This window comes from Brachionichthys hirsutus, chromosome 7 (genome assembly GCF_040956055.1).
Source record: "Brachionichthys hirsutus isolate HB-005 chromosome 7, CSIRO-AGI_Bhir_v1, whole genome shotgun sequence".
Lineage (NCBI taxonomy): Eukaryota > Metazoa > Chordata > Actinopteri > Lophiiformes > Brachionichthyidae > Brachionichthys > Brachionichthys hirsutus.
The window spans coordinates 16006052-16016445 of NC_090903.1; the positions used below are offsets into that span (position 1 = coordinate 16006052).

Consider the following 10394-nt stretch of genomic DNA (forward strand, 5'->3'; position numbering starts at 1 on the left):
CGTTAAGCGTTTAAATAGGAGAAAAACAACAACAATGTTGGGCAGGACAATACATGCAAGTATTATGTCGCTCAAATGTATATAAATGTGCAGTTTACCACACAGCACATTGTCGAATGTTGCGTGTTCATAGAAACGTACACATTGCTGGTTGATGGGTTGTCATTATTTAACATTCAATGACAGAATGAAGCGTTACCGTTTAACCATCACTGACATCCCTTTACGTTTTGGGGCCCGTGAGCTAACACGGATAGCTTTCCTTCCTTCACCATAACGCTTTTCTTCATGTTGCTGAAATGCAGCGTGTTTTTGTACCTCTGTAGCTGTGGTGGAGGTGAAGGTGGAGTTCTCATAAACCCATCCATTCTGACACTGGACCGTCGGGAGGTCAGTGCTGTTGGAGCCATTTTTTAAAAGCTCAAACTGAGGTTCTGGAAACATCTCACAGGACTTGGGACTGTAGTAGAATAGAATAGAGTAGAATAGAGTAGAATAGAATAGAGTAGAATAGAATAGAATAGAATAGAATAGAATAGAATAGAATAGAATAGAATAGAATAGAGTAGAATAGAATAGAGTAGAATAGAGTAGAGTAGAATAGAATAGAATAGAGTAGAATAGAATAGAGTAGAATAGAGTAGAATAGAGTAGAGTAGAGTAGAGTAGAGTAGAATAGAATAGAATAGAATAGAATAGAATAGAATAGAGTAGAATAGAATAGAGTAGAATAGAATAGAGTAGAATAGAGTAGAGTAGAATAGAATAGAATAGAATAGAGTAGAATAGAATAGAGTAGAATAGAATAGAATAGAATAGAATAGAATAGAGTAGAATAGAATAGAGTAGAATAGAGTAGAGTAGAATAGAATAGAGTAGAATAGAATAGAGTAGAATAGAATAGAATAGAATAGAATAGAATAGAATAGAATAGAATAGAGTAGAATAGAGTAGAATAGAATAGAGTAGAATAGAATAGAATAGAATAGAGTAGAATAGAATAGAGTAGAATAGAATAGAATAGAATAGAATAGAATAGAATAGAATAGAGTAGAATAGAATAGAGTAGAATAGAATAGAATAGAATAGAATAGAATGGAGTAGAATAGAATAGAATATAATAGAATGGAGTAGAATAGAATAGAATAGAGTAGAATAGAGTAGAATAGAATAGAGTAGAAAGCCGTTATTGTCACAGCACAGTAGCTACACAATGAGATTATTGTTGGGTGGTGGAAGAAGCACCTGAAGGGCTCCTGAATAAACGTCCACTATGGTGGAGCCCAGGCCTGTATTCATATCGTTTGAAGCTGTTCAGTGGCCAATGAGGATTGAGGACATTTGTCTTGAGACGCTTACGGCTGTGGAAAGGTGTTGTGCTGTCTTGGTTTACATGCCTTTCCAATGTCCCCTGAAAGATGTAGAAAGGTTTTCCAGCAGGATCTGGAGCCTGTCCTACTGGGGATGCTCTGAGCCTGTCCCACTGGGGACGCTTTGTGCCTGTCCCACTGGGGATGCTCTGAGCCTGTCCCGCTGGGGACGCTTTGTGCCTGTCCCACTGGGGATGCTCTGAGCCTGTCCCACTGGGGACGCTTTGTGCCTGTCCCACTGGGGATGCTCTGAGCCTGTCCCGCTGGGGACGCTCTGAGCCTGTTCTACTGGGGACGCTTTGTGCCTGTCCCACTGGGGACGCTCTGAGCCTGTCCCACTGGGGATGCTCTGAGCCTGTCCCACTGGGGACGCTTTGTGCCTGTCCCACTGGGGATGCTCTGAGCCTGTCCCGCTGGGGACGCTCTGAGCCTGTTCTACTGGGGACGCTTTGTGCCTGTCCCACTGGGGACGCTCTGAGCCTGTCCCGCTGGGGACGCTCTGAGCCTGTCCCGCTGGGGACGCTCTGAGCCTGTCCCCCTGGGGACGCTCTGAGCCTGTTCTACTGGGGACGCTTTGTGCCTGTCCCACTGGGGACGCTCTGAGCCTGTCCCGCTGGGGACGCTCTGAGCCTGTTCTACTGGGGACGCTCTGAGCCTGTCCCCCTGGGGACGCTCTGAGCCTGTTCTACTGGGGACGCTCTGAGCCTGTCCCACTGGGGACGCTCTGAGCCTGTCCCGCTGGGGACGCTCTGAGCCTGTTCTACTGGGGACGCTCTGAGCCTGTCCCACTGGGGACGCTTTGTGCCTGTCCCACTGGGGACGCTTTGTGCCTGTCCCGCTGGGGACGCTCTGAGCCTGTCCCGCTGGGGACGCTCTGAGCCTGTTCTACTGGGGACGCTTTGTGCCTGTCCCACTGGGGACGCTCTGAGCCTGTCCCGCTGGGGACGCTCTGAGCCTGTCCCCCTGGGGACGCTCTGAGCCTGTTCTACTGGGGACGCTTTGTGCCTGTCCCACTGGGGACGCTCTGAGCCTGTCCCGCTGGGGACGCTCTGAGCCTGTTCTACTGGGGACGCTCTGAGCCTGTCCCCCTGGGGACGCTCTGAGCCTGTTCTACTGGGGACGCTCTGAGCCTGTCCCCCTGGGGACGCTCTGAGCCTGTTCTACTGGGGACGCTCTGAGCCTGTCCCACTGGGGACGCTCTGAGCCTGTCCCGCTGGGGACGCTCTGAGCCTGTTCTACTGGGGACGCTCTGAGCCTGTCCCACTGGGGACGCTTTGTGCCTGTCCCACTGGGGACGCTTTGTGCCTGTCCCGCTGGGGATGCTCTGAGCCTGTCCCACTGGGGACGCTTTGTGCCTGTCCCGCTGGGGACGCTCTGAGCCTGTCCCACTGGGGACGCTTTGTGCCTGTCCCGCTGGGGACGCTCTGAGCCTGTTCTACTGGGGACGCTTTGTGCCTGTCCCACTGGGGACGCTTTGTGCCTGTCCCGCTGGGGACGCTCTGAGCCTGTCCCACTGGGGACGCTTTGTGCCTGTCCCGCTGGGGACGCTCTGAGCCTGTTCTACTGGGGACGCTTTGTGCCTGTCCCACTGGGGACGCTTTGTGCCTGTCCCGCTGGGGACGCTCTGAGCCTGTCCCACTGGGGACGCTTTGTGCCTGTCCCGCTGGGGACGCTCTGAGCCTGTCCCGCTGTCCTCCTGTTGCTTGCTGATTCTCAGTCTCTCACATATCGCTGCTTTGTTTATGTTCCGACGTGTCCCTGAAGCCGTGGCCTTCACACGATTTTATTCTGTTCGCATAATGACAATAAAGAATCTTCAAGAATGGAAGACGCAACACATCATTTATTTATAGACCTTGAACATTTAGAACATTTCATGACAAACTACGACTCAAGTAAAGAAATATTCAATTATACAGGCCAGGAATGACAAACGACACTAAACTCAAGGAGTCGTATTATTTACTCGGTACAACAAGGTTTTGTCTCGAAAGAATAAGCTAAAATCCAAACCGTTTTCTTAACAGACTATTTGTCATACAGACACATTTTCCCAAATAAAAAGGCAGGAAATCCCGTTTTTTGGCTGACTTTTTCCGCCCGGCAACAAAACTTGAATTTGTGAGATCCGTTGTCAGTCGGGTGAAACCGAGAGACCCGGTTCCCCTTCATTAGAGAGGCCGGGTGACCCGGTTCCCCTTCATTAGAGAGGCCGGGTGACCCGGTTCCCCCTCATTAGAGAGGCCGCGTGACCCGGTTCCCCCTCATTAGAGAGGCCGCGTGACCCGGTTCCCCCTCATTAGGGAGGCCGCGTGACCCGGTTCCCCCTCATTAGAGAGGCCGCGTGACCCGGTTCCCCTTCATTAGAGAGGCCGCGTGACCCGGTTCCCCCTCATTAGAGAGGCCGCGTGACCCGGTTCCCCCTCATTAGAGAGGCCGCATGACCCGGTTCCCCTTCATTAGAGAGGCCGCGTGACCCGGTTCCCCCTCATTAGAGAGGCCACGTGACCCGGTTCCCCTTCATTAGAGAGGCCGGGTGACCCGGTTCCCCCTCATTAGAGAGGCCGGGTGACCCGGTTCCCCTTCATTAGAGAGGCCGGGTGACCCGGTTCCCCTTCATTAGAGAGGCCGGGTGACCCGGTTCCCCCTCATTAGAGAGGCCACGTGACCCGGTTCCCCTTCATTAGAGAGGCCGGGTGACCCGGTTCCCCTTCATTAGAGAGGCCGGGTGACCCGGTTCCCCCTCATTAGAGAGGCCACGTGACCCGGTTCCCCTTCATTAGAGAGGCCGGGTGACCCGGTTCCCCTTCATTAGAGAGGCCGGGTGACCCGGTTCCCCTTCATTAGAGAGGCCGGGTGACCCGGTTCCCCTTCATTAGAGAGGCCACGTGACCCGGTTCCCCTTCATTAGAGAGGCCGGGTGACCCGGTTCCCCTTCATTAGAGAGGCCGGGTGACCCGGTTCCCCTTCATTAGAGAGGCCGGGTGACCCGGTTCCCCCTCATTAGAGAGGCCACGTGACCCGGTTCCCCTTCATTAGAGAGGCCGGGTGACCCGGTTCCCCTTCATTAGAGAGGCCGGGTGACCCGGTTCCCCTTCATTAGAGAGGCCGGGTGACCCGGTTCCCCTTCATTAGAGAGGCCACGTGACCCGGTTCCCCTTCATTAGAGAGGCCGGGTGACCCGGTTCCCCCTCATTAGCATTGACATGTATCCAGGTGGGCCAGCAGCTCTTTGTAGCAGCTGACCGGGTACGTGGCCCAGCAGACGGGACACTCCAGGAAGCTTCCATCCGGCCCGCTCCTGTGAGGGGGGGCTACCAGAACAGCTGCAGATGGCACAGAGGGAGGGTGACTCACTTCCCATGAGCTGCGATCCTCCTGGTCCCTCTAATACACAGAGTCATACGGGACTAAAACAGTCATCTTCAACAACCGATGTTATCTCACAGATAATATACATATTAATAATAATGTATGTCATCACATGACCCAGACATTAAATTATCATCTGCAATAAAACAAACTTTTACTTTATCCGCCAGCGGCCCTTATGAAAGCGCCGGCGTTGGTTTGTGGTAGCAACATTTCTCAGATCTTGATGAGAAGTTGGGAACATTTCTCAGATCTTGATGAGATGTTGGGAACATTTCTCAGATCTTGATGAAAAGTTGGGAACATTTCTCAGATCTTGATGAGAAGTTGGGAACATTTCTCAGATCTTGATGAGAAGTTGGGAACATTTCTCAGATCTTGATGAGATGTTGGGAACATTTCTCAGATCTTGATGAGATGTTGGGAACATTTCTCAGATCTTGATGAGATGTCGGGAACATTTCTCAGATCTTGATGAGATGTTGGGAACATTTCTCAGATCTTGATGAGATGTTGGGAACATTTCTCAGATCTTGATGAGATGTTGGGAACATTTCTCAGATCTTGATGAGAAGTTGGGAACATTTCTCAGATCTTGATGAGATGTTGGGAACATTTCTCAGATCTTGATGAGAAGTTGGGAACATTTCTCAGATCTTGATGAGATGTTGGGAACATTTCTCAGATCTTGATGAGAAGTTGGGAACATTTCTCAGATCTTGATGAGATGTCGGGAACATTTCTCAGATCTTGATGAGATGTTGGGAACATTTCTCAGATCTTGATGAGATGTTGGGAACGCTACCAGGAACAGATGATTACATCTTGATCCACAAGAGATCCTGGATTCTGGATCGGTTTCACATTTTCGTTAACATCAGTCAATGGAGCTCCAACATTTGTTCAATATCTCGGTTGATTATTGACCGATGTTTATGGAATGTGACACAGTCAAGTAGGGGGGGGGGGGGGGTCTCTATCTCACCACCGAACGTCATCTGGATCGGATCCAGAATGAGGTCAGGAGAACATATTACATATTTTTTAACCTTTAGAAATAATATTTTATGTTTGGTGTTTAAAGATACCAAGACCAATTTATAACCTTTTGATGACCCAGATCGCCATGGGGACGGTGTAAATCCAGTTAGGGGGGGGAATGAGCTGCTTGGAGGAGGTCTGTGCTCTCCGAGTACTTTTCTGAGTATTTGGTTTTCTGGCAGACAAGCATGATTTAGTTTTAGGGAAAAATGGAAAGTTAATACTGAACTTAGATTTCTCAAATGACCAGAAGTAAGACTTCAAATAAATGCCAATGCTTATAATAAATTTACAAAGAAATGTGCAGAAAATGATTGTATCGCACAGAAGAATCCTCACTTTTATTTATGAGAACTTTCATGCTTCTGACATTGTAAATGAATCTGCTGTGATCCTTCTCAAAGATGGCGCGTTGAGCAGCATCCCTACCGTTTATACGTATTCATTCATGCAAGGACAAACATCTACACGAGGAAGACTACGGCGGCACAAAGCGCTCGCGCTCGTCATACCTGTCGCTCCAAGTCCCTGATTGTTCGCTGGTCAGCAAGATGGCGCCCGAACAGAACCTCCTCGCAGAGATATGCCTGAGAAGAGAAACGTTTTATTCTGTCCATGTGAACGTTTCCTACTTACTGCATACAGTCCGATGCTGCCATACCTGAAGCTCAAACCTGTCTGACCTGCACCTCTCCTCATCCAGTCTGCTCCGGAGGTCGGCTGTCTCCTTCCTACGTCGTTCCTCTTCATCCTCAGAGAGATGTTCATCTTCTGCTGCACCCTTCTTCATGTTCTCGGGCTGCCGCTGGGCCTGGGCTTCATTCTGCCATTGCTCCTGTCTGCACATTAACCAGCCCAGCGTCACACCGGCAAACACTCCACCTGGCTTTCAACAGGACTGCAGTAATACCTCGACATACGAGTAGAACTCGTTCCTGCACCGAGGGCACGACTCAAATCACTCGTAACTCAAAATCAACGTTTCCCACATCGAATAAGTGAAAACTAAAAACACTCAAATCAACTGATAGCAATGGAAAAGAAGCTCTTTAATCATTATATAGACACACACAATGAAATAATAAATGAGATGCAGGATTATATTTCAGACAGACGATAGTGCTAACAGCGGTGCGGAGGACGCTACGTAGCACTTTATGCAGTAATTGTACCTTACAGGTACTCGTAGATAAACTCTGGAAGGCTTTGTGTTCTGGTTGAGGATTGTACACATCGATGTACTCCACTCGTACTGGTGTGTCCCGTCACTTACGGACACCGCGGTCATGTTGATGGACCATTTCGTGCTTCATCTCCATCGTCATCATCGTCTCTTCTCCTCACTCGCTTCCTTTGTAGCCATCACTGATCAGGAATACTCACATACTGGAAACACAACGCGGAGACGAGGACGGGCGGTGGACAACGCCCGGACAGCTAGCGCCACCATGTGGAAGCAACTCGTGTCTCGGAGCGCTCGTATGTCGAGGTATTGCTGGAGTTGATTTCACATTTAGTACAGGCGAACCTTGATTGGGTTCCTCGGTTCTGTTGGGCCGTGTCGAGCTGCTCCCTGGCCCCCCCCTGCCTGTCTCCGGTTCTCTTGTTCTCTTCACCACTTGCTTGCTCCCTCTCTGCAAAGAGAGAAGTAACGTTTGACGTTCACATTCAGAGCGGTCAGACTGGGAAACGCGGTAGCACCATTTTGTATGCCGACGGCTGCGTGATCCTCCGTGTGCCGCGGTGCGGCGGCCGCGGCGGCGGCTCCCTGCAGCCGCTTCCTCTCATCGGCCTCGCTCTTCAGGTCATAATCCAGCAACTGCTTGTTCTTCTCCAATGCCTCGGGAGACGGAAGGGAAGAAAGACAAGAAAGGAAATGACAGACAGGAATGAATGGCTGGAAGTGGACTCCAAAAAACTCATCTGTAGAAAATGCAACCATGCAGCAGCAGCGCGCCTGAAACTGCGTTCATATGCAGTGTGGTTCTAACAGACAAAAACATACAAGACCTTCTAGAACAACCACAGCAGACCAAAGTGCTGTGCAGCAGGGGGGCCAGGGGAGGGGGCCCCGGGGAGGGGGCCTCGGGGAGGGGGCCTCGGGGAGGGGGCCTGTCTGATGTGCTGAGGCGGAGCGATCCATCGTCTTGGAGCTGCAACAGCAAAAGTGCGGCCCCCCCTGAGCTTCCGCTTAGTTTTAGGCTCTCTCAGGAGTACCTGATCAGCTGACCTGAGCCGTGACGTGCAGCCAGGGGAGGCAGCGCCTCACCCGTCATCATGAAAGGTAAAAAAAAATCAAATCGTGATCAAATGAATAGTATTTGTTGTACAATTTGTCAGATCTGTGAATTTCTTTAATCGTTGAATCAAATCAAATCGCTGTTTAGCAATTAAAATCACTGAATCTGCGTATTTCCTGTCCAAAGATGCGAGGTGAGGCATTGGGCGGGGCCGCACCTCAGATTGAGCAACCCCACACACACCGCATTGAGCGTGCCACTCGCTGTCTCTGGTTTTGTTCCTATTTTGAATAGTCTCAGTAATGTATTTAAAGTGTGTTTATAACGTGTTTAGACTTCATGGAGGGAAACATCACAAGCTGAGGCAGGCCGTGGCTCTGACTCAGGGCGGGGCGAGCGCGAGCCCGTGCTTATTTGTTCTATCCACGAAATACACGAGTCATAAAGAAGAAGAAGCAGAAATACGAGAGTTCAGAACTAGAACGTCTTTGCACCGCAGAAATGGACGATGCAGATTCTATATCAAAGCTAAAATGCCTGAAATGATAAAATCTGGATTTGACTACTGCCCTGGTCTGGCTGACAAGCTCGAGCTCAGCACCCACTTCTACCCCTAGGTCATAGGTCATATACTGCTGGGCCAGAGAGCCCAGATCTGGGAGGTGCCACTAAACGGCATCACTCAGTCCACCAGGTTCCAACGGAGAACCCACAGATGACCCACCTGGACACAAAGGTCCTGATACTGGTCCTCTTTGTGGATCAGCTGCATCAACAGCAGAGCAATCTTCTCCTCTTTGGCTGCCAGCTGATGACAACGCTCCAAACGAATCGCTTCAACAGAGAGAAAATCCTGCAGAGCAATGAGCCGTGTTCATTAGCCAATTAGAATCCTCCTTTTATCACATCTCCTGTTGGAGGTGTTTATTCAATAATGAGCCAGGATTTATAAAAGGAATCAAGTTTACTGAAGGAGAGTCCCGGATGATCTACGGCAGTGGTCCTTATAGTGGGGGGGCTTACACCCTCCTCACGGGGGGGCCGTTAGAGCCCTCCATGTATCAGCTAACCATGTGTGATGCTTTCTTTATATGTGATTAATCTATGTGTGTGTTTATTACCACAAAGTATGTAGAGATACAGAAACTAAGAGTATTTGTATTGTGAGCGAGCATGCATGACTAAAATATAACATGAATTAAGAACAAAGAAGAGAGTCTCAAACCTTTGATTGAGCATGAAAGAAGGACATTGGGCATTACCTCTATCAATTGATTGTGTTCTGAATTCTGACGAGACATCTCCGCCAGGCTCCTCTTCAGATACGCATTCTCCTTCTTCAGGCCGCTGACTATCCCCCCGACCCTGGAGCTGACCTTTCTCCTCAACAGCAGCTTGTAGGCCGAGGACGCCATCGCCGGCAGTCGTTGGACTCTATTGAGAAACTGACACAAAATTGTATTTTTTGGTTATAAAACATATTTGATTTTCTTTTTTTTTTATTCTGAAGACGTCAATGTTCGTTCTATTTTCAGCTGATGTCATCGGCAACTCGTTTCTGGGCCTTCTTCTTAATGAACAGGACCCGCTCTGCTTCTAGTTTAATTTCATTTATCAAAAGACAGGATTAGCTTTAGAAATGAACCTAAGCCGAAAAAAAAATACTAATAATAATTTTAAGACAGTAAGACTGAATACAATTACTCTGTGTCAGGCGGCTGCCAATTGAAAACTCGAATGTAGTCGCGCTAATAAATCCAAAACCAGCTATTGCTAATGGATTAGCTAATGCTAATGGAATCGGCTGGGATCTCACTGTAAGCTAGCTAGCACCGATACATCCAACAGAAACCTTGTTTTATAGTTAGAAGATGCTTCTAACAAAAACACAACATATCAATGAGCGTTTATCAATAAGGTTAAGCTACAAATCAAGATCCCGACCAAGGTTCGATCTAATATCGGCTCGAGGTTAAAGTGCACAAAGATCTCGTGTAGGATTTTAACCTCTAAATAATAATTATTACCGGGATATTTACCTTAAATGCACCAGAGTAATCATTAGTACCGGGATATTTACCTTAAATGCACCAGAGTAATCATTAGTACCGGGATATTTACCTTAAATGCACCAGAGTAATCATTAGTACCGGGATATTTACCTTAAATACACCAGAGTAATCATTAGTACCGGGGTATTTACCTTAAATGCACCAGAGTAATCATTAGTACTGGGGTATTTACCTTAAATACACCAGAGTAATCATTAGTACCGGGGTATTTACCTTAAATGCACCAGAGTAATCATTAGTACCGGGGTATTTACCTTAAATGCACCAGAGTAATCATTAGTACCGGGATATTTACCTTA

The 10394-nt window shown here is 48.6% G+C and overlaps 1 protein-coding gene across 1 annotated transcript; it reads right to left on the minus strand.

Moving 5' to 3' along the window:
• Positions 1-4565: 4565 nt before the first annotated feature.
• LOC137895511 (centrosomal protein of 55 kDa-like) lies at positions 4566-9438 on the minus strand. Its single transcript, XM_068740986.1, has 7 exons — positions 9286-9438; positions 8748-8876; positions 7411-7623; positions 7312-7367; positions 6445-6622; positions 6296-6370; positions 4566-4757 (listed from the first exon to the last, which is right to left on the minus strand). The coding sequence occupies exons 1-7, from the start codon at positions 9436-9438 to the stop codon at positions 4566-4568; spliced, it is 996 nt and encodes a 331-aa protein (XP_068597087.1).
• Positions 9439-10394: the final 956 nt, after the last annotated feature.

Coding starts and splice junctions, on each gene's coding strand:
- LOC137895511 (XM_068740986.1), bottom strand. CDS start 9,438: ATGGCGTCCTCGGCCTACAAGCTGCTGTTGAGGAGAAAGGTCAGCTCC. Junction 7,624..8,747: donor ATCAGGACCTTTGTGTCCAG/GTGGGTCATCTG, acceptor CCGTCTCCCGAG/GCATTGGAGAAGAACAAGCA. Junction 4,758..6,295: donor TCAGGGACTTGGAGCGACAG/GTATGACGAGCG, acceptor TCTGTGTATTAG/AGGGACCAGGAGGATCGCAG.